Below are 25001 nucleotides of genomic sequence, written 5' to 3' on the forward strand. Positions count from 1 at the left end.
GCATCGTCGTGAGGACTTCGAGGATCCTTTGGACGCGACTGAGGGCCAGATACATGCCTGTGCCGGACACCACGAAATGGGAGGAGATCGCCCAGGGCTTCTGGACCGAGTGCAAGTTTCCTAATTGTGTTGGCGCACTGGATGGGAAACACATCCGGATTCAGAAACCCTTGGGGAGTGGCAGCCATTATTTCAACTATAAAAAATACTTCAGCATTGTTCTAATGGCAGTGGCAGATGCGGACTACAAGTTTGTGTACGTGGATGTGGGGTCGTACGGTAGTTCCAATGACTCTGGAATTTTCCAGCGTACGACCCTTTGCCGGCTGATGGAGGAAGGCAGACTGCGTCTCCCCCGTGACAGACCCTGGCCTGGGACAAGGGCACCGGCCTACCCCTATGTGTTTGTGGGGGACGAGGCCTTCGCCCTGTCCGACCATGTAATGCGTCCGTACCCAGACAGGGGACTTGATGCCAGCCAGCTACACTTCAATGCTCGGTTGAGCCGTGCAAGGAGAATGGTGGAGTGCACATTTGGGATCCTGGTGTCAAAGTGGAGGGTGTTCCACACGCCCATGCTGCTGAAACCGGCAAACGCAGTTGTCGTGGTGAAGGCAGCATGCATCCTCCACAACTTTGTGCGGCAGGAGGAAAGAGAGACTCCGGAACCCCCGAATGTGCTTCCACTAATGCCCCTGCGGAGGTATGCAACCAGGCCAAGGGTAGTGTCACTGCGGAACAGGGACCAACTGAGACTTTATTTTACCACACCACCAGGACGAGGGTGAATGTTTGGTTTTTAATATGTTTTGTTGAAATGTGTTTATTTTGGAGTTTCAAGTTTTTGAGTGATTTTAAATGTATAATTTTTACAATAAATTGATGTATAATAATTGGTCATTGTGTATGTTTTATGTGCACAGGTGGGGTACATCGCAGGTGGGTGGGATACATCACAGGTGGGTGGGATACATCACAGGTGGGGTACAGGTGGGTGGGATACATCACAGGTGGGGTACAGGTGGGTGGGATACATCACAGGTGGGTGGGATACATCACAGGTGGGGTACAGGTGGGTGGGATACATCACAGGTGGGGTACAGGTGGGTGGGATACATCACAGGTGGGGTACAGGTGGGTGGGATACATCACAGGTGGGGTACAGGTGGGTGGGATACATCACAGGTGGGTGGGATACATCACAGGTGGGATACATCACAGGTGGGGTACAGGTGGGTGGGATACATCACAGGTGGGGTACTGGTGGGTGGGATACATCACAGGTGGGATACATCACAGGTGGGGTACAGGTGGGTGGGATACATCACAGGTGGGGTACTGGTGGGTGGGATACATCACAGGTGGGATACATCACAGGTGGGGTACAGGTGGGTGGGATACATCACAGGTGGGTGGGATACAGCACAGGTGGGGTACAGGTGGGTGGGATACATCACAGGTGGGATACATCACAGGTGGGGTAGAGGTGGGTGGGATACATCACAGGTGGGGTACAGGTGGGTGGGATACATCACAGGTGGGTGGGATACATCACAGGTGGGGTACAGGTGGGTGGGATACATCACAGGTGGGGTACAGGTGGGTGGGATACATCACAGGTGGGGTACAGGTGGGTGGGATACATCACAGGTGGGTGGGATACATCACAGGTGGGATACATCACAGGTGGGGTACAGGTGGGTGGGATACATCACAGGTGGGGTACTGGTGGGTGGGATACATCACAGGTGGGATACATCACAGGTGGGGTACAGGTGGGTGTGATACATCACAGGTGGGTGGGATACAGCACAGGTGGGGTACAGGTGGGTGGGATACATCACAGGTGGGATACATCACAGGTGGGGTAGAGGTGGGTGGGATACATCACAGGTGGGGTACAGGTGGGTGGGATACATCACAGGTGGGGTACAGGTGGGTGGGATACATCACAGGTGGGTGGGATACATCACAGGTGGGGTACAGGTGGGTGGGATACATCACAGGTGGGGTACTGGTGGGTGGGATACATCACAGGTGGGATACATCACAGGTGGGGTACAGGTGGGTGTGATACATCACAGGTGGGTGGGATACAGCACAGGTGGGGTACAGGTGGGTGGGATACATCACAGGTGGGATACATCACAGGTGGGGTAGAGGTGGGTGGGATACATCACAGGTGGGGTACAGGTGGGTGGGATACATCACAGGTGGGGTACAGGTGGGTGGGATACATCACAGGTGGGTGGGATACAGCACAGGTGGGTGGGATACATCACAGGTGGGATACATCACAGGTGGGGTAGAGGTGGGTGGGATACATCACAGGTGGGGTACAGGTGGGTGGGATACATCACAGGTGGGGTACAGGTGGGTGGGATACATCACAGGTGGGTGGGATACAGCACAGGTGGGGTACATCACAGGTGGGGTACAGGTGGGTGGGATACATCACAGGTGGGGTACAGGTGGGTGGGGAACAGGTGGGTGGGCAACACGTGGGTGACACAAATCCATAGCAAAAGTGGAATACATCACAAGCTTAAACCACAAGCCCCCCCCAAAAACTTCTAGTCAACATACCCTCTGTGCCTTGCTGTCTCTTGCTCAAGTTCTCAAAGTCCTCCACATACAGCTTGGCAATTTTTTTCCACAGGCCTCTGCATTTTTTGATGTTGCTGTGGTCCGCATCCCCCTTGTCCCACAGGGCTGGTACCTGCTGCACCTGTAGGATGAGGTCTTCTGATGTGTAGGGCCTCACCCCCTCGCTATCAGACAGATCCTGCTCCATATTGCTGCCAAAGAGCTCCAGCATGAAGTCACTGCTGCTCCACTCTGTGAACGCTGGTGCCATGTGGTCCCCATCCAAAATGGCCACCATACCATAGAGTCAGCATAGGAAGTGTGGTACAACATCCGGTTTTTATAGCCAGTGTGTTGTGCGCTCTCCGGTTCTCATTGGTTTCCATTGGCCGGATGCAACATTCCGGCTCCGGTCCGGATACGTCAGCCGGACCAGCCGGACCAAAAAATAGCGCATGTTGGAACGGACGCCGGAGTCCGGATACGGTCCGGCTCCGGTCCGGACGAAACGGACGCATGTGAACGGTCGCATAGACTTTCATTGCTATGCCGTGCGTCCGTTTCGTCCGGTCCGCATGCGGTCCGGCTCCGGCACGGCTCCGGCACGGCGATTCCGGATAGCAGCCGCTAATGTGAACCGGGCCTAAGAGTAATGCACACCAGACCAAAACAAAGCCTTTGCTTGAGTTTCGTGTCCATGCAGTAATTTGGATAAATACATCCATACATCCGTACAAGCCCAACACCAGGAGAGAGAGAAGAGCATCTCCCTTAGATACCTGTTTTTCCTGGACTTAGAGGTAATATGCCTGCCACAAAGATCTTGGGAGATTTCTTTTATCAGGGTCAAACGATATATGAATATATGTATGTGGATCAAAAACATGTTGGTCCAAATTGTGATGGGCCTACATTAAAGGGAACCTGAAGTGAGAGGGATATGGAGTCTGCTCGATTAATTTCCTTTTAAATAATACCAGTTGCCTGGCTGCCCTGCTGATGTTTCATGCATTAGCAGTGTCTGAAAAACACACCTTGAAACAAGCATGCAGCTTATCTTGTCAGATTTTTGTCTGAAACATACCTATGCTTGTTCAGGGTGTATGGCTAAAAGTATCAGAGGCAGTGGATCACCAGGACAGCCAAGGAACTTGTATTGTTTAAAGTTAAATAAATATGCCTGCCTCCATATATCTCTCATTTCACAAACGGATCTTCAGGGGGCTCTGTATGGCTGATATTGTGGTGAAACCCCTCCCGCAAGAAACTCTGAGGACCATGGTACTCCTGGCAGTTTCCTGTCTGTGAACCTTGTGGGAAATAGCTGTTTACAGCTGTTTCCAACTGCCAAAAAAGCAAGCAGCAGCTACATCACCTTCCAGCAGTAAAAATTTCACCATGTGATAAATGTCGGAATGTAAATCATGGATTTAAAAGATTTTACAATGGGCAAACACTGACTAAATCATTTATACATAATTATTGTAAAAATGAAGCACTTTTTTATTACATTATTTTCACTGGAGTTCCTCTTTAAACTTGTGAATACTCACTCCCCATAAAGCAGAGCCCATGTGAGGGAGCATGACTGAGCCTACATACACCATGGTGGGCTGTTGCATAGATCTGATCTCATTAGTGCTTCTTTGAAGGTCACAACTTCAACTTATGGTTACTTTTTTTTTTTAGCATTTACCACATGTGAGTGTATCTTACCATCCTTGGATTGATCTTGTTGCTGATGACCAGACTTCTTTAACATATGTAAAATGAGAACCAAGAGCCCAATATAGTGTAGTAAGTATTGACAATTGGGTAAATGAAACTAGTATAATATATACTCACAAACCAGGGTTACCTCCAAGTAACCACTGTCCAGGCAGTGGTTAGCCTGTCCTCACGCAGGATTAAGAAGTCGCTCTCTGTAGACAGGAGAAAGAAAGGGGTATCCCCCTCCACCAAGGGTGGGTATCTATTATAACGTAATGAAGAACAGAGGTGCCAACAGGATAAAATCAATTGTTAAAACTTGTAAAGTTGCTTAGGAGGCAGTGGTGGACTTACCCCCTGCAAGCAGACACAAAAACTGTGTACAGTCTCAAATTGAGACTGTACTGTGTGTACTCCTATTTTTTATTGCCTGAGGAAGCGGGACTATACCTGCAAAACGCGTTGCAAAAATCCCTGGAGTGTACCAATAAATTTGATTGTTTTGAATACACAGTTTCTGTGTCTGCTTGCGGGGGGGGGGGGGGGGTGTGTGTAAGTCCACCACTGCCTCCTAAGCACTTTTAAAAGTTTTAAGAATTGATTTTATCCTGTTGGCGCCTCCGTTCTTCATTACGTTAGCCTTCTTTGACATTTGCCTGGACTTTGTCTACTGTGGCCCACTGTTATTTTCCCCTAAAGCCTTGGCTAAAATACTCAGGCCTGAATATACTGATAAGTACTTTTGCCTGCATTTATGACTATATTCCTGTTTCATTATTTGCCCCTAGTCCCAGTTCCTCCTAATTTGCTGCTGCGCTGTGTTTTCCACCATATTTCATTTGAAGGCCAAAATCTGGTTTTGTCTTGCAGCCATGGTCATCCCATTCCCCACCCCATCATTTTTCATTAAACTGACAGTGTATAATGATGGCTGTTGATGTTGACGGCAGTAATGTCATTCCCAACCACTAATTACACTTTACCTTTAGATGACAGCACTATGTCAAATTAAATACAATAGCTAAATCACTATTTTTATGTTTTTTAATATTGGGTTTTAATAAACATTATTTACCATTGTTATTTTAGATGATTATAGATACAACTGAAAACTCTAATGTAAAATATTATACATGTAATAATTGCTATTTTTGGCATTTCAGATTGTTATTATGTTTATTGTTATTATAATTTGTATTGTACATGTTTATTGCTGTTGACATTTTTTTTCTTATAGCTCAACCATATCCTATTTTTATGACTTTGCCTATTTGTCAGTATGTGTTTACATGTTTTAAAGTTATCTGTGCATTTTACATGTTTTAATATCTGAATGCTATATAGTCAGCTTATTAAAATATCATGTCTCCCCATATAAAAGGTTATTTTGTTTACTTATTTAGTTAAATCATTGTGTTGATATTGGTGTGTAGTTTTTATGTTGTAGCAGCTTGTAATATTTTAATGCTTTCTACTCAAGTTTATAATGATACCATGTAGGTTTTTCGGTGTTTGTGTTTGTTTACCGTACTTACTTAGCAAAATCATTGTGTTAGTGGTGTGTTTGTACTGTTTATACTTTTGTATTAGCTTGTAATATTTTACTGCTTTCTACACAGTTTATTATGATACCATAGATGTTCCAATAGAGGAAATGTTTAAGTCTGTATTACACACATTTTTAATGAGAAAATATGCCAGATACACCATTTTATTTGATTTACATGAGTTAAAAGCACAAGTTGCACAAGTGTAGTGAGGATGCTGCATGGTGGGAACAGGCAATAATGTATAAGGGCCTGTTTCCACTACACGCGGATTCTGGGTGCAGAAAACTGACTCCAATGAATGCCTATGGGATATCTGCATCAGAAAAATTGCGTTCAGTGGAAACAGGTCTATAGGCATTCATTGGAGTCAGTTTTTCTGCATCCAGTATCCGTGTGGAGTGGAAACAGGCCCTAAGTCATGAAGTACTTGTCTCTCAGAAATGTACATCCTTTAAGGGTGACCATACATAGTTGGATGGAAACATTAAATTTTTGCCAGACTTGAACCTTTTGATTGAATCTGCCTGAAATCTTTTGCTGCTAGAGATGAGCGTAATGACTTAATTACGATTTCACGAAATTTCGCGTAATTAGTGTAATTACGATTATGGCCGTAAGTACATAATCGTAATGAAGAAGGATTTCGCGAAATTCTGCGTAAGCGTAATTTTCGCATTACAGTGGGTATCGCGAAATTACGTTTGCCTTGCATGCAACCGTTTGTAAGCGTAGTTACATAACGTAATTTCGCGATAGTTTATATTACTGTAAGCGTTAATTTTCACGTAGTTTTCGCGTTACGGAATGCTATTTCGCATATAAAATTCGCCATGTAGTGATATTTCGCATCAAAATTCGCCATACAGACGAAAATGCCTTTGGCGAAAATTCGCGAGCAACCCTGCTAACAAGTAATTACGAAATTCGCAAAATTATGAAGAAATGCGAAATTACGTTATGGTTTAACGTGAAATTACGTTATGGTTTAACGCGAAATTACGTTATGAACGAAACACGAAATTACGCGTTGAAAATTACGCTTACGGTATTTTCAATTACGATTTTAATGGCAATTAGGCTACCATAATTTCGCATCGTAATAGCAAATTTTGCATGCGTAATTATAGTAACGCGAAATTTCAAAAATTTCGGCTCAACACTAGTTGCTGCACTGAAGATCAATTGTTAATCAGTTTTGAGGATGTGATGGCTGGAAAATGTGATCAGATAGCTTGAAAAAAAATGTAATTCAGTTTAACATCAAATTATCCTTTTCATACTGCATTCGGCTGTATTGAAGAATGTAGAATAGCAAATTCGGTCAATAAGGATGAGCAGGTGAGCAGGCCACAGCAGTGGGTATAAACTCACCTTAGTCACCGCATCTGGCCACAGTGCTCCACGCCTCTTTACATCCTCCTGATACTTCCTCCTTACACACGACACTTCCTCCTTCTGGTTGTGAAGAGGTGGAAACCAAGGTGAGTTAACTGCAGCAGCCTGCATGCACCAACGCAAATTTTCACTGAAGAGTGTATGGACATTTACTAAAATTTGATAATAAGATTCATTGAGATGTGGTACTCTGTAGAGATTCACTGAGAATTTGTACTTTACAGAGTTTCAATGAAAATGTGGTACTTACTGAGATTTAGTAATTTGATGAGATTTAGAATGCTACAAAGATTCTCTGGAGATTTGGTCCTCCAGAGATTTGACCTTTGGTTTGGACCTGTGCTAGCAGCACATTACAGGGCTTCTTGGTATACTGTAATGTGATTTGTAATGTAACCTGCATTGTTTCAATCATTGGTTAATCATTCACTTACTGTATATGTGGAAGAAAAGTATGGACATTTCTATTCATTTCAATCAGAATTTAATATAGGAAATTTAAATCACATGTATGTATTTTTGTCTTTGTATTGAAATTGATTGTAGCATTGAAAAGAATGTTGATCACTGTGATATACTCGTTATACTGTTGGTGCACGTTAAAAGTTCATCATTTCTTAACACGCATGTTTCTGGAATACACCCAGACTTAAATTGAGAAGTCTTTGTATAGATAATGGTCCATTCTTTCATTATTCCTTTCAGTATGGTAAAGGGTTATAATAACTCTATGGAACCCTACTATTGCAATGAATACAAAACTATTGGTGCAAATGGGACGTAGAGATGTCGCGAACCTCCGATTTTCAGTTCGCGAACCCCGTTCGCGAACCTTCGCGGAAGGTTCGGTTTGCGGAAAAGTTTGCGAACCGCAGTAGACTTCAAAGGGGATGCAAACTTTGAAAAATAGAAAAATGTATGCTGGCCACAAAAGTGATGGAAAAGATGTTTCAAGGGGTCTAACACCTGGAGGGGGGCATGGCGGAGTGGGATACATGCCCAAAGTCCCGGGGAAAAATCTGGATGTGACCCAAAGCAGCGTTTTAAGGGCAGAAATTACATTGAATGCTAAATTGCAGGCCTAAAGTGCTTAAAGAAAACTTGAACTGAACATTAAAAGACAAAATAAACGAACACAAGTCATACTTACCTCCTGTGCAGTCTACTCCTCAGTCTATTTTTCCTCTACTGCGTCCCGTTTGTCCACTGGGATCAATGGAATTCTCCGTCCTCCATTTTGAAAATGGCCATTACCCCATAACAGCTTCCTGGTCAGCACACTGTTAAACTGTAACATCGCCCACTTGAGCCATAGGAAAACATGGACACATCAGTTCTCTTTTCAGCTGTAACTGACAGAAACTGATATATAACTGACAGCAACTGATATATTTCAGTTGTGACAAAATGTTGTCAGAACTGGAAGGGATCACTGTAAGAAGAAAATGGTGAACTTCTGAGAGGAACTGATGGCAAGGTAACTATGTAATGTTCATTTGAAGTTACCTCATGTGTATATTTTAAATAATTTTATTCAGTACAGGTTCTCTTTAAAAACCTCTTGCATGTGTATACATCAATCAGGGAGTGTAATTAGAGTTCTGCTTCACACTCATGCACCAAACTCACTGTGTAACGCACCGAAAACAGCTGTTTGCGTAGTGACGGCCGTGCTGTACTGGTGCGCACCATGGCGAGAGTGTAGGCCGTGGCGGTTTTCAAGCCCATATGGTCGCCGGGCTGTGGTAGCTCAATGATAGAACCACAGTGACTGTCTAGCTGATCAAATTTGGTCTGTCTACAATGAAGTAACGACCTTATTATCTTCTTGTATGTAGGTAGGCATAGGTAGGAGTCCCAGTATAGGTAGGTAGGCATAGGTAGGAGTCCCAGTATAGGTAGATAGGCATAGGTAGGTGTCCCAGTAGTTAGCTAGGCATAGGTAGGAGTCCCAGTATAGGTAGGTAGGCATAGGTAGGTGCCCCAGTAGTTAGCTAGGCATAGGTAGGAGACCCAGTATAGGTAGTTAGGCATAGGTAGGTGTCCCAGTAGTTAGCTAGGCATAGGTATGAGCCCCAGTATAGGTAGGTAGACATAGGTAGGTGCCTCAGTAGTTAGCTAGACATAGGCAGGAGACCCAGTAGTTAGCTAGGCATAGGTAGGAGACCCAGTATAGGTAGGTAGGCATAGGTAGGTGTCCCAGTAGTTAGCTATGCATAGGTAGGAGTCCCAGTATAGGTAGGTAGACATAGGTAGGTGTCTCAGTAGTTAGCTAGACATAGGTAGGAGAAACAGTAGTTAGCTAGGCATAGGTAGGAGATCCAGTATAGGTAGGTAGGCTTAGGTAGGTCCCCTAGTATAGGTAGGTAGGTAGGTGTCCCCGTATAGGTAAGTAGGTGCCCCAGTAGTTAGGTAGGCATAGGTAGGTGTCCCAGTATAGATAGTTAGGCAGGGCCTGGCTGGCACAGTAATAACAATTACCAAGGTCCAGCTGCAACAGATAGGGCTGTATGTCAGTGAGCAACACACAAAAAAAACACATCTGGAAAACATTATCTCTCAAAAGAGCTGTTGAGGGGTGCTATTTTAGCACTAACAATCAGCCAGGAGCAAGCCAAGAGCCTAACTAATCTTTCCCTAGGAGAACAAGTCTGCAGCAGCTGTCCCTAGTCTGTCTCTAGCAGGCACACGAGTGGGTGTATTGGCCGGCAAACCTGCCTTATATAAGGGGGGGGGGCTCCAGGGCTTAGTGTAGCCTGAATGGCTACAATGTGCCTGCTGACTGTGATGCAGAGTCTGTCTCTAGCAGGCACACGAGTGGGTGTATTGGCCGGCAAACCTGCCTTATATAAGGGGGGGGGGGGGGCTCCAGGGCTTAGTGTAGACTGAATGGCTACAATGTGCCTGCTGACTGTGATGCAGAGGGTCAAAGTTGACCCTCATAGTGCATTATGGGGCGAATCGAACCTCCGCAAAAGTTCGCTTGGTCCAGGCGGACGCGAACCCCCAAAGTTCGCCTGGAACCGTTCGCCGGCGAACCGTTCGCTACATCTCTAATGGGACGTTTATATACACATTCAATCTGCTAAATGCACGTGTTTGCATAAGTGTGTGCATTTTAACCCTTCAGCCTATGGCATGAAGTAATTAAAGCATCACCAAAAAAAATGTAAATTCATACATAAAAGATGTACATTTTTTCTAGAGTAAAATGCACCATAAATTACTTTTTCCAATGTGTCTGTTACTTACAGCAGCTATTAACCACTTAAAGAGACACTTAAAGTGTAACTGTCGGGCATAAAATCAAAAATCAATTCTTTATTTTTATCTGGTAAACAAGTAATAAGGATGGTAACCAGGCAATCCAAAAGTTAAAATCTCTATTACTTTTCTTGTATATAAATGAACATTCCCCAGTTTACCTGACTCTTATTTGGTACGTTGCCGCACAAAGTAAGTTGCAGGGCATACTGGGTTGTCTTTTTTTCTTCTTTATTTCTCCTCAGACTTAACTAATGTACAGAAGCAAAAAAGGACAACCCAGCATGCCCTGCAACTTCCTTTGTGTGGCAACGTACCAAATAAGAGTCAGGTAAACTGGGGAATGATCATTTATAAACAAGAAAAGTAATAGTGATTTTAACTTTTGGATTGCCTGATTAGCATCCTTATTACTTGTTTACCAGATAAAAATATAGAATTGATTTTTTATTTTATGCCCGACAGTTACACTTTAAGCCAGAAAAAAATGAGTTTTACTCACCTGGGGCTTTTACCAGCCCCCTGAAGCAGTCCTGTGCCCTCACAGCCACTCACTAATCCTCTGGTCCCCCGCTGCTAGCTAGTTTCGTTTTTGCCGACAGGCCCGTCAGGACTGGCCACGCGTAGCTTTTTCCGCATTTCCGACTGCAATTAGCACTATTGCGGGGTGTTATGAACGCATAGATATGTGGCAACGCATATTTTTGTACGCGTTGCGACCCGCAATAGCGCTAATTACCGTCGGGAATGCGGAAAAAGCTACTTGTGGCAAGTCCTGACGGGGCTGTTGGCAAAAACGAAACTAGCTGGCAGCGGGGGACCAGAGGATTAGTGAGTGGCTGCGAGGGCACAGGACTGCTGCAGGGGGCTGGTAGAAGCTCCAGGTGAGTAAAACTCTTTTTTTTTTTTCTGACTTAAGGTTCACTTTAAGTACCAGTGGTCTCTGCCCCCTTAAGGACTAGAGACCACTGGTACAAGAAACAATAAAATACAGATGAACCGCCACACACACCTGCTGTCCATGCCACATGCTGGGAACCTCAGCCACCCACTCTGCCGTCTTTATGACGGCAGAGTTCCTGTGAGACGGTCAGGAGCTGCTTTCATTGGTTCCTGACCATGTCTATCAATGTAAGCCAATGGGAGTTGCTTACATTGATAGACTTCAGCAAGGCTTGGTGTACAGAGGCGCCAGAGTAGAATAAAAACGTTTAAAAAACCGTCTAAAAGAGGGGGATGTTCAGGTGGACTTACCTCCCTCAAAAATATAAAACTCAATTGAGTCACAATATAGCAATACAAAAATATTTTATGGAATTCCACTTAGTGCAACGCGTTTCGCAGGTGTGGTCCTGCTTCATCAGGCAAACAGGAGTATAACTCAATGGGTCTAGATGCAGAAGTGAGCTCCTCTGTCACACCTGCGAAACGCGTTGCACTAAGTGGAGTTCAATAAAATATTTTTGTATTGCTATATTGTGACTCAATTGAGTTTTATATTTTTGAGGGAGGTAAGTCCACCTGAACATCCACCTCTTTTAGACGGTTTTTAAACGTTTTTATTCTACTCTGGCGCCTCTGTACACCAAGCCTTGCTGAAATCTTGAGTCCACCCTCGGTGGAGGGGTGCTACCCCATTTCCTATCTACAGAGAGCGACATCTTAAAAACCTGTGTGGGGTCAGGTTCTAATACTCCCCACCTGCACTTGAAGTGGTTGCCTATGGGTAACCCATGTTTGTGAGTATATCTAAATATTTTGCTTTTAACCACAACCAACTTAACAATACTACACCATATCGGGCTCTCGATTTCTCTTTGTTCTTCCAAGCTTACATTGATAGACAGTCAAGAGCCAATGAAATCAGCTCCTGACTGGCTCACAGGGCTCTGCCGATAAAGAGGCGGCAAAGAGACTGAGCTGTGGTGGGAAGACAGCAGCGAGAGCAACTAGAACGTATGGCATCGATGAGCTGAAGCCCTGGCAGCCACATCAGCATCAAAACAGGGCGTAGATTTCAACTAGCCTCGTCTTTAACCTGTTAAAATATCTGACAAATCTTGATGGCTTTGAACCATGGGGGAATCTCAGAGTCTTCTTTATTTTTAAAGGCACTTACTGAACCTCAATTGTCCAGTCCAATCACCAAATAGGAGTGCTAAAGAGTGGGAAAGCCAGTCTGCATCTTTGTTTAGATCCTTTCCAGGGAGTGCTGTAAAGAATGAAAGAAATACTGAGAATCCCCCATGAGTCAATGAAGTAGTCGAAAATGGGGAACAAATAATTTATGGTGCATTTTTCTGTGGGATAAATGTGTGTCTTTGTTTACACACACTTGTAATTTTACAATTTTTTATGATAGTGGTGTTTTAATTTCTCCAAAGACTGATTTACACAGCACCCATTGTAACACGGCCCCATGGTAATTTATGATACTCCGGTATTTAGTTGTGATTTTAGTGAGGTTGTATTAGAGATTATTTTGTTTAGTGAAGCTTACTACTTTCGGTATACATTTTTTCATTGTTGATAAAGTAATAAAAATAGAGAGAGAGATGCAGGCTATGAGTACAGCAGTTAGCAGATGTCTGCATGTAAAAGGGCTGCTTATGCTGATTCCATTATTTAATTAGAAAGGGTTTTTTTGTTCTGGATATAGTGAAGAATGCTTGATTTATGAATTCGGTCTTTTGAAGCAATTTAGAGAAAAAGTGAGAGTTGTGCCACAAGGTGGCACTCATGCTCTTCACGGTCTCAAGAAGCAGAAAATAAAAAGAATTTTCCATCTTCAATATTTCTTGTTTATCCAAACACTGGAACAAGATCAAGCCCTTTCTGCAAGCTCTTTAAATTTAAATCAACTCAAATTAACTGTATTGTTAAAGAAGGCTAAGCCGTATCTAGATAAAAGGAAGAAGATGTTAAAACCTGTTAGCAAGAAAATCCTATATATCAAATTACAGATCGGTGTTAGGAAAGTCCTTAGGTTTATGTTTGTAAAGGCTTATAATAAATTATATATGTATATATATACTAGTAGACCTAAGCCTGTTTTAAAACGGGCTCTAGGCCACTCTCACAACCCCCCTCCCTTCCCGCAACCGCCACAGGGCGCATGTCAGCGGAAGCGCGCACAACGCCCGTCATGCACGCACACATGTCCGGCCGTGCATACGCCCGCCCGGCCCCATTCTCCTCCTGTCCCAACAGCTGTCCGTGCTGCACATGCACAGTAGCAAAAAAAGCACGGATTCAGAGACAAAGGAGGACACGGGGAATATATATATATATATATATATATATATATATATATATATATATAGAATTTTATTTTTTTATTTCATAATAGGACATTTTTCTGTCTGCAGTCTAATACCCCACCATTAAGTGTGGAAGAGGATTTGCCACATATTTTGATGGTAAACATGTTGCTGCGGATATTCGCACTTTCAGCTCTCAGTTTAGGTTATCAGCTCTCACAACTGTTACTGGACTAACCAACAAATCCTCCTCAGCTGACCCTGACCCTACTCCTGATCTTAGCCTGGAACTAACCTTGATTTGTGATCTGTGTTTAGCATTATCCAGGCTCACTCACCGTTCCCTACCATGGATTGAATCATTTCACTAAACATTAGCACCAAGTAACCTGAAGTTTCCTTCACTGACAAATTTCTAACTCTTATCCAGCCTTTCACATGACTCTGACTTTCCCTCACCCTGAAACTTATGGCAAACTCTAACCTATAATGAAGACAAGTCTCGCCCTGTTCACCTTACACTAACTCTTTCTTATCCCTAAATTGACCTTCACATTTACCTTTCCCTAACATTTCCACTCATCTTCACCTAAACCTAATCTGACCTGACTTTTTCATTCATGCTTGTCTGACATTCATTCTCATCATCATCTAACCTGACCGGATCTTCATACTCTCCAAACCCTAACCCAACTTGACTTTTACATTCATCTTCCTCTAACCCTAACCTGACTTGACCTTTGCACTTAATCTCTCCTAATCTGGACTTTATGCTCATTAAACAGAGAGAAAAAATGCTGCGCTACCTTTAGACACTATATGGCACTGTGGATGGTTTCTGCCTAAGGTGCTGCTCCAGGTAAAGGGTGATCTCATTGATCTCAGTAGAATGAGAAGAAGGAGCGCTCCAATGGTGCATTAACCTTTTTATTCAATTTAAAACACAGTAAAGTGGAATTACATCTAGTTGAAGTATAAAGCACATATCAAGCCTGCCAGCAGGTCCTCACTCAGCTTTGCCAGTACTGGGGATGCAATGGCGGGCTCGATACAGATTTTTTACTTTGACTAACTTTAAGTGCAACTTAATGGGCCATATGCAATTCACTTTTTTCACCTGAGTTTTCTCCTAGGTGATACTTTTTCATATTCTTTTTAAAATAACCTTCCAGCACTTTTCAATTAAAAAGTACCAAAAAATAAACCAAAAAGTACTATTAAATTTATTTTGAGTATTTTCTTGCTTTCTGGTGGCTTAAAGGGCATTTTATTGACAAGTTAAAAAATATCACCTAGGAGAAAACTCAGGAGAAAAAGTGAATTGCATATGGGCCACTGTGTTTTAAATTGAAAAAAAAAAGGTTAATACACCATTGGAGCACTCCACTTCTTCTCGTCTTCATGCTTTTGATCTGACTTTCACACCCAACCTCTCCTAACCCTTTCCAGCCTAGACCTCCTTACTTACCTTCACCTAAACCTACTTTCTTACTCCTCTTTCTAGAACCTGACCTAACTTTCATACTCTCTAAACTAAACTGACTTTTTCCACTGACCCTCCCTTAGCACTGACCTGGCCTTACTCACGTATCTTCCCTTATACTGACCTCCACTATCTCCTACCATAGCCTGACCTTCACACCGACCCTACTCTAACTTGACATGACCTTTATACTTTTCTTTCTGTAACCTTATCTGACTTTCCTGCTCATATTCCTCTATCCTGACCTGATCTTCATACTTATTCCACCTTTCAGTTCTCCTGACCTTCACACTTACCTTACCTCATGGTATCCTGACTTGACTTTCTTATATCCTAAAAAGCAATACATTATAAAGACGATAGATTTTTCTGTACAGAAAACAGAATGGCTGGGCTGTGGCAGGAAGAAAATACTCATCAGTAATTGTTTTTTTACACCATCATTTAAATCTTATAAAGCAAGGGAAAAAGATTTTATGCAACACATTCTGGATCATCTCCTTTTCTTTGTCAGGTGTTACAACAGGCTATCGTGATGTTGTTTTATTTTCATTTGAATGCATGATGAGTTGTGTCTTTGGTTATTTCCTTGACTCCTGTGAACTTATCATGCCCAGTCGTCTCAGGGCACAGAGCAAGAGAGAATGGATTATGCCATCAACAACAAGCGCAGAGTAATCAGACTGGTGCTACTGTGGGCCAATCTCTACGGAGACTTATTACGGGAGGATGACATTGCTACGGCATTCCTGGAAGTAAGTAGTCTTCTTAACAGAATATCATTGTCTAGCTGCTGGAATTCCGTATCACACTAGGGGCCATATGCAATCACTTTTTCTCCTGATATTTCTCCTAGGAGATAATTTTTCATCTTCAATTTAAAATAACTTTTTGCACTTTGCTATAGAAAAAGTACCAAAAAGTAGGTGAGAAAGCACTGTCAAAATTATTTTGAGTATTTGTTTGCTTGCTGGTGGTTTAAAAGGCATTTAAGTTGTGAAAATTTCACCTAGGAGAAAACTCAGGTGAAAAAGTGAATTGCATATGGGCCTGTATGCTCTGATTATTTCTCCACAATCATCTCCTTTAACTATCTCTTTTATTAAAGCATTCATCATATCTTTTTTTTTTACCGAGCATGTCATTTGGGCACCGGCGGGCAGCTGGTAAAATGTGCACTGTAGTTGAGTTTTTAATCACTGGTGGTAGCAAAATGGTTGCGGGTATATCGGAAATGGGTGCTTGGCTATACCATAGCTGAGCACCCAGTGTAACATTGGGATGCTGGAGTTTGTTTTTTAGCGATTTACTGCGGTGAAATGAGCAGGGGCGTAATAGAAATGGGCACTAGCCTATACTATAGCCGAGCGTCAAGGAGCAAGGAGTTAGTTTGTGCACTTGTGATTGGCTGCGACAGGCATACTGGAAATGGGAGCTTGGCTTTACCAAAGGCGAGCAGCAAGACGTTAAATTCTGCACCGGAAGTACAGCAGGGGGGCTCCGCTTTAGTATAGCTGAGTGTCAGAAAGGAAACAGCGAAGGAGTAGAGGAGGGTAAGTTGCGATTTAGGGGGTAAGTTAGTTTACTGTTAGGACTAAGGGGGGAGGGGGAGGGTAGTTTGTAGAACCACAAAGGGCAATAAATAATAGCCATAAAAGTAATTAAATGAATAGATATATAATCATTTATAAATTGTGGCGTACAACTGAAAAATAAGGTCCAGGTTATGGATGTATTATGAATGCATATTAGATTACTGATTACTGCTGATAAACTGATCAGGAAACGCCATGAAAGCCATATGGAAAAAATAGCCCTTTATATAGCTGCATGTAATTCAGGCAGCTTGTAGTGCTAAATCGAGTGTACACAGCTGCTTAAGCTATGTTGTGTGTCTGGGTTTTCTGAATAACAGACATGGCTGAACAAATCTCATTAGGCCTGATCCAATTCCCATTTTCTTTGAAGTTTTCTCCTAGGAGTTAATTTTCATCTTCTGTTGAAAGTAACTTTTCAGCACTCTGCAACTGAAAGAGTACGTGAAAAAGTACTGTCAAACATTATTCTGAGTATTTTTTTTGCTAGCTGATGGCTTAAAGTGTACCTGAGATAAGAAGCGTCTCAGGTACCATACTTACCTGAGGCTTCCATAAGCCCCGTTAGGGTCACTCGTCCCTCAGCATCTCCCCGGGTGGCTCCATACCCCGGCAAATAAGCCCGAAAGCCTGGCCGAGTCGTGCTTCGTCACGCACCCCAGCGCACTCCCCCGTTGTGCTGCCATCTCCAGGAGCAATCTGCACAGGCGCTCCAGGGACAGGAGTGCAACGTGGGAGCGCATGTGTGACAAAGCACAACTGGGTCAGGCTGTCGGGTTGCATTGCCAAGGACTGGAGCCACCCGGGGATGAGTGGCCCAAACAGGGCTTAAGGAAGCCCCAGGTAAGTATGGAATCTGAGACGCTTCTCATCTCAGGCTTATTGATAAGATGTGAAAAGTTATTTTGAACAGAAGATGGAAAATTATCTCCTAGGAGAAAACTCAGGAGAAAAGGTGAATTGGATCGGGCTCATAGTGTCATGTATTTTTAAACATAGCTTCCAACTGTCCCTTTTTTTTCAGAGGGACAGTCCCTCTTTGGGAACCAAATCCACCTGTCCCTCTTTCTTCTTCATTTGTCCCTCTTTCAAGACTCATGTACAGATCTATGAAAATATATGTATTTAACCGTGTATCTGCTGCTGGAAAACCTATATAGGCATACCAGCAACAACCTAAGGTGAGGTTACTCCTCAACCTTCTGGCCAATTGTTTTTTCTGTACTTTTGAGATCGCCCTTTTCTCTTTTTGTCTGCTGTCAGATTATTTATATTGATTTATTTATTTTCAAAGGTTAAAATAAAGGAAAACTAGTGATAATAGAATGGACCAGTGTGGTTGAAATGATAAAACGACATCCTTTTCTTCTGAATTCTTTGTGATATGCATGATGAGGGGTGTGGTTGGGGAGCAGTTCAGGGGCAAACGCAGGATTTTTAAGGGGGGGGGGGGGTTCCTGAAAGGTCCAGAAGCACGTATGTCCCCGAGTGCTTCCGAATACAGGTGGCTCCATACTGCCCATGCACAAAAATGCGCTGGCGTATTACGGAGCTGCCTATCTTTGGAAGTACTCAAGGACACGAGTGTTTCTGAGGGTTTCTGGTAGCACCAAATTTGAACGGGGTACAGCGCTGGAACAACTCCCCAAGAGAGGAACAGGAGATAGACTTAATTTGGACAATTCAGTGGAATATGCCACATAGTGTCACATACCACAAGCGATAGTCATATGATGCAGGGATATATGCATCTGCGGAAGATGGCGGCGCTATATAAATACTAAATAATAATATTTTGCCTCACCAGGATTGCACTTTTATTTAGCTTTCCTGTATGACAAGAACACACAGCCAGCTCTAGGGGAAGAGGGAAACAAAGGTGAATGAAGGAGGCTGGTGCACACCAAGAGTGCTTCTGAGCGTTTTTCAAATCAACAGTGATCTGAAAAGCGCTTGACTAATGTTACCGTATGTGGGTGTTCCCACAGCAGCGTTGTGATTTTTTCAAAATCGCAGGTATACTGCATGTAGCATGTTTTTGAGCAATTCATTCAAAAATCGCTCTGAAAATCACTTCACAAAATCACACTCACAAATTGCTAGCGATTCCTATTGTCATTTTGGCGTGCACTAGCCCAGAGAGAGGAGTGGAGAAATTGAGAATAGCCTGAGATGGAGCAGAGAACTTATCTGTATTGCAGTCCCACATCAGACAGGCTACTTGCCTGTAATCGGACTCCTGTCCCCGTCAGTCTCTCACACAAGTCAGAAAGAAGCCCTCCTGGAGTCTAGGGACTGTCAAAAACTTTTCAGCTTGTTAAACACCTTACCCACACATGCAGTCATTATAACAATGGGGAGAGACCAGACAGATGTTTGCCCACGGACCCTGAGTCCAGGCAAGCTCTGCATCATGCTGTGCATATTTACCAGCTTGCCTGCACTCTAATTTCATCATGTTGGACACTTCTGTGCTGTGGAGAGTCCAGGACTCCATAATCAACATTCTCTCACTGCAGGCTGCATCTTCTTGTGAGGGAAGCTGGGCTGCCTCTCTCATTCTATTAGCTGGAGGGAAGCACCAGAAGTAAGAAGGGAGGGAGAATGAGGCTGTTTATATTATGCAGGCTTTCCAGGCTGAATACACAGCTCAGTGCAGGGGGGAGGTTCCAGACACCCGGAATAGCCCCCTCAGTTCGCCAGTGCAGTTAGAGGTGTTGAAGTGGTGTGTCTTAAAGAGACTCTGAAGCGAGAATAAATCTCGCTTCAGAGCTCATAGTTAGCAGGGGCATGTGTGCCCCTGCTAAAACGCCGCTATCCCGGGGCTAAACGGGGGTCCCTTCACCCCCAAACCCACCCCCGCAAGACTTGGTCGCAAGTTGGTCGTAAAATTTTCTCTTCCTGGAGGCAAGGCTAACGGCTGCAGCCCTGCCTCCAGTCGCGTCTATCAGACGCGCATCACCGCCTCTCCCCCGCCCCTCTCAGTAAAGGAAGACTGAGAGGGGCGGGGGAGAGGCGGAGATACGCGTCTGACAGACGCGCGTGGGGCAGGGCTGTGGCGGTTAGCCCTGCCCCAACCAGGAAGCGCTCCCCCGCTGTACGGAGGGGATTTGGGGGTAAAGGGACCCCCGTTAAGCCGCGGGATAGCGGCGGTTTAGCAGGGGCACACATGTCCCTGCTATTTATGAGGTCTGAAGCGAGATTTATTCTCGCTTCAGACTCTCTTTAAAGAGAAACTCCAATGAAAATAATGTAATAAAAAAAGTGCTTCGTTTTTACAATAATTATGTATAAATGATTTAGTCAGTGTTTGCCCATTGTAAAATATTTCATTTCCCTTATTTACATTCTTTACATTTATCACATGGTGACATTTTTACTGCTGGCAAGTGATGTCACTGGAAGGAGATGTTGCTTGCTTTTTTGGCAGTTGTCAGCAGCTGTTATTTCCCACAATGCAACAAGGCTACCACAATGTGATGTCAGGATCTCAGTGGTCTGAGGAGCTGACATCACACTGTGGGAGGGGTTTCACCACAATATCAGCCATACAGAGCCCCCTGATGATCCTTTGAGAATAGGAAAAGATGTCTCCTGTGAAAGAGGGTATCAGCTACTGATTGGGATGAAGTTCAATTCTTGATTACAGTTTCTCTTTAAAGTGTCCCTCTTTCTAATCTCTAGCCACCCCACCTCCACACCTCAAAACATACATACAATGAAGAATTTCTTAGCAAAATGTACATAATTCAAATGGAACGAGCAGTACATCAATTCAGTGGATGGTGATACAGTTTGTAACAGTAAGCTGTAGTGGATGCTCAGTCATAGGGAGTGCTGATTACAGCAGGTGTGTGCTGCAATACTTTATAGTGGGTGCTGAGCAGCAGATGGTAATAGGTGTTCACTCCTATTACCTTCATCCCTCCCAATCACACATCGTAATACTGGATTTCCCTGCACCTGTCCTCCATGACACCCACTGCTGCATTATGTCCCCATAAACCCAGAACTCACTTAGCCTCTAAACCTGCCCCAGCCTGTATTTTCCTGCCTCTTCACCCCACACATGTCCAGCAGAAACCCTCAGGGCTTGTTTCCACTTGTGCGTGTCTTGCGAGACGCGATGCTGGCACAGCTGTGCCGCGTCTCGCAGCCGAATCCCTCTAGCCGCGCTATGCACAGCTATGGGATTCGGACAGTGACGCGTGAATTTATGCTGCAGGGCCTCAGATTTTTCCCTGGCCACAAATTCAGATGCTCTTCATAGAGTTCTATAGGCTGCCAAATTCCATCCGAATTTGTGGCCGGGGAATCGGCCCGTTTTCGCACAAATGGAAACATAGCCTCACTCTCCTGTATGTGTGGCTCTCAGGAGAGGAGGAGATCTGCCTGCAACCACAGCTGTCTGTGTCTCCTAAATGCTGTACAGTGCAGAGCCATGCAGCCTGTGACTGGCTTCCAGTAGTGATGCGCAGCGCTGAGCCGCACAGCTCTGCGTTGCAGTGGAAACGAGCCCTTAGCTTACCTCTGCTAGATATAGTCCAACTGTGCACAGCTAAGAGGGAGTGGTCACAATCTGGAGGAGGATGTGGGCGTGTATATAATCAGAGCAGGAGAGTGGGTGGGCACTTAGTCCCCATGCAAATTGAAAGCACATTGCTGTAAACTGAGGAGGAAATAAGCATGCCAGGTAGGGAAGAGGAAATCGGGAAAGTATAGGGAGGAGGCAGGATCCTGTGATTGTCCCAACCCAAATCGGGTCTGTTGTGAGCCATGCTAGAATAAAGATTTCTAGCAGCACAAATAAGCACAAACACAGCACTACCCAACTATACTAGTTTCATGTTCGTAGACTGTTGTACAGAGGCTGGGTGATGTTATTGTCTGGGGAAAAATAAGTGCTATTTTCTTAAAGTGGCCATAAACTTAGCATTTCTTCTTTGCTCTAAAAGATTCCTTACAGCTTTAAACCTACTATCTCCCCCAAAAAATGTGTAGCAGAACAGCATTCAAACATATATGGTGGGAACACACATTTCATTTTCCCGCACAATAGATGCGTTCAATTGATGATTAATTCCGTCATGTCCGATATTCCGCATGATCGTTTTCTTTTTAAAAGTAGAACACTGCTTGATCGTTTTATCGCTCGATTCCTCATAGAAGTGAATGGAAAAAAGATAAGAAAAATGAGCGGAAGATAAGAAAATCGAGTGGTAAATCGATCGAGCGGAGAATCGCGCGGGAAAAAACGTATCGTGTGTTCCCAGCATTGAACACAGCACTTTGTCCTGCACAGAAAAGCCCCTTCAGCTTAAGATTCACTTCCAGAGTGGAGATATCATTATCTCTTGTTTACATTTCTCAGTTGTTAAATTGTGTGTAACAACTGAAAAGGAGCTCTCTGTGCTTCAAGCATGCACTCAGTTCAGAACAGCTCACTAGAAGATTTTAATATATAATAAAAAGCAACTTGAATAAAATGCAACGGCAGCCTTCAGAGCAGATAAACGGTACTTTGGGAACTTGTAATTTGTAAACTGACAATATTACTTGTGCACAAAAACAAATATGGTAACTGTATGGGTAATAAAAAGTAAGAAAACACATTTTTTATTGAATGTTATGTCAGAGTTTCAGACCACTTTAACACTAGCAGCACAAACTGTAATTTTTGCAACACAAATGGGCATAAGCGTAGCACTAACCAAACATGGAATTTTGTATTTGTGCGATTGTAGGGGGAGCTTGTGATTGACAGTGTATGCCAGCTCCTCCCACTCTGCAGGTTCTCCTTGTTCAACCACCAGTTTTGGCCATTACTTTTAGTGAGGATGTGGGATAATCTCCCACTCTCCTTGGTGAGCCAGACCACAAGACATTTCACTGATCCAGCCAATAGGGAGCCAGCGGCCAGGCAAAACTGCACTGCACATCACCCCCATTTTCTTTATTGCATATTATAATCTTCTTTATTGCAAAAAGCAATCTATATGAGTTGTCCCACAAATTCTTTTAGTGGGTATGATATTTTGCCTATACTGTATTTCATCTGGAGGTTCAGCCATCTCCCTGAATTACAGCTTTAAGCTACGTATACATGCCACATTTTTGTTACCCAAAATAATAATTCTTGGTTGTTCTGGGTGACAATCTTGTATGAGTATGCGTCCTTACATCAGGATAATACACCATTGGCTGAATTCTATTGTAGTTCCCACTAAAACTAACAGAGGGATGCCTCCTATTCGTTCTCCTCCCCTCACCCTAAATTAATTCAGGTTGCTCAACAGAGAGCCCATCTGCTTGTAACTGTAATTAGGAAAGTGTCATTTAAAACAATCACAAATTATTGCTTCACACAACTAAAAATTCACCTTCTTAAAACAGAAGGTGTTTCTATTATTCAGATTGTAGTGAGTATATGAGGTCTCCCACAATGCGTCACTGCTGAATATCCAAATTGTCACACTCCTAGGAGTTCTGGTTCACCATGAGCTTAATGTGTGTACATTGCTTAGTACTTGGGAACTAGGAGAAAAATAGGCAGGCAGAGAAAGTATTTAAAAACCATATAAGGAGTGTGTGCTATACGTGTTATGTGTATGTGTTTGTTTTGTGTGTGTTTATTGTGTTTACGTGTGTTGGTGTGTGTTTGTGTGTGTGCTGTAGGTGTGTGAACATGCTCTTGTTGAGAGTGTATGTGTGCATTATATGTGCTGTTTTTGTGTTTACAGGTTTAGTACTGTATGTGTGTGTTATATGTGTGTGTATGTGTTTGAGTGTATATTGTATTTACGTGTGTGTGTGACTGTATGCGTGTGTGTTGTATGTGTTTGTGTGTATATTGTGTTTACATGTGTGTCTATATATGTGTGTGTGTTGTTGTATGTGTCTGTGTATGTGTGTGGTGTATGTGTTTTGTGTGTGTGTTACGTGTGTGTTAGTGTGTATAATGTGTTTTTGTGTGTGTGTGAGGGATATGTTTGTGTTGTCTGTGTTTGTGTGTATGCACAGTGTGTGTGTGTTCGTTGTCTATGTGTTTTGGGTGTGTGTATATATTCATGCGCATGTTACATATGTGTATGTGTTGGGGGAGGGGCTATTGGGGATCCGGCTCAGGAAACATTACTAAACATTTGGTTTTGGTAATCACCTTCTGTACTGTAATGGGTTTGGGCAGCTGCAGCTCACACCTTCCTACTGCTAATACTTTCCAGGCGAGAGATCTAGATGGCGACAAGCGAGCTTCATTAGTCGCCGGATTCTGCCCAGTTTCCTATTGATTCCATTAGGTCCCTGTTAGAAGTGAGTAAGAGGAGTGGAGGAGTGCGTGAAAGGTCTGCATCGATGCCGTGTTCCCCTCGTGCTAATGCCAATTCACTGGGGGAATTTGTATTCCCTCTCCTACACTTCATTACTAGCTTTTAGAAATGTCAATATGTTGCAATTTCCCTTAAGAGACTTTACTATACAATGGCTCCCAACTAAAAATATACATAATGATGGTGATAAGTGGGCAGGTCATTTAGAAGCATGATTTTTACACAGAACATGGATTTCACAGGCCTGTCTCCATGAGATGCACGGCTAACCTGCAATTACATCTCACATGGCTGTTATTAGAGGGAGAGAGCAATCATTTTATACAGCACTTGCCTCTAACTCCCTTTACAACTACCAGCTCATAGCCTATTAACCAATTACCATTTTACTCCATACCCCTATAGAATGACAAACACCAAAGTGACGTGACCGTATTGAGAAAGGAATAGAGTGTGCAGAAGTCAGCGGATTCCCAGCCTGGCTAAATTGCATTAGGGTTTTTTTTGTACTTTATCTCATAAAAAACACTTATCCTTGCAGCTATATCTGATTTGCATAATCAGAGCGATTGTGTGTTGTTGTCATTAAAATTCCATAGGATAAACACATCATGGCGATATATATATGTATATATAGACGCTGGTATGGCGTGGTGAGAATGCGTTGGATGCAGATAAATATGTATGCAATAAACAGTGTTAGAGCAGGGTGTAAACAAATGGATAAGCGGCCTTTCTGATGGGGGCTGCCTACAGCAAATAACGCTTACGTCACCCGCAGAAATCATTTGTTAGTCTAGCTTATTGATAATCACAATCTGAAAATCTTA

General features: G+C 43.5%; 1 protein-coding gene across 7 annotated transcripts in view; it reads left to right on the forward strand.

Moving 5' to 3' along the window:
* The window catches only part of RAPGEF4 (Rap guanine nucleotide exchange factor 4), a 467459-nt gene that overhangs the window by 366014 nt on the left and 76444 nt on the right, over positions 1–25001 (forward strand). For all 7 annotated transcript variants that reach the window (XM_068245487.1, XM_068245488.1, XM_068245485.1 and 4 more), the window contains one exon: positions 15853–16003. In XM_068245487.1, the coding sequence (XP_068101588.1) occupies positions 15853–16003 (151 nt within the window). The remainder of the gene's footprint in view (positions 1–15852; positions 16004–25001) is intronic.

This window comes from Hyperolius riggenbachi, chromosome 7, assembly GCF_040937935.1.
Source record: "Hyperolius riggenbachi isolate aHypRig1 chromosome 7, aHypRig1.pri, whole genome shotgun sequence".
Lineage (NCBI taxonomy): Eukaryota > Metazoa > Chordata > Amphibia > Anura > Hyperoliidae > Hyperolius > Hyperolius riggenbachi.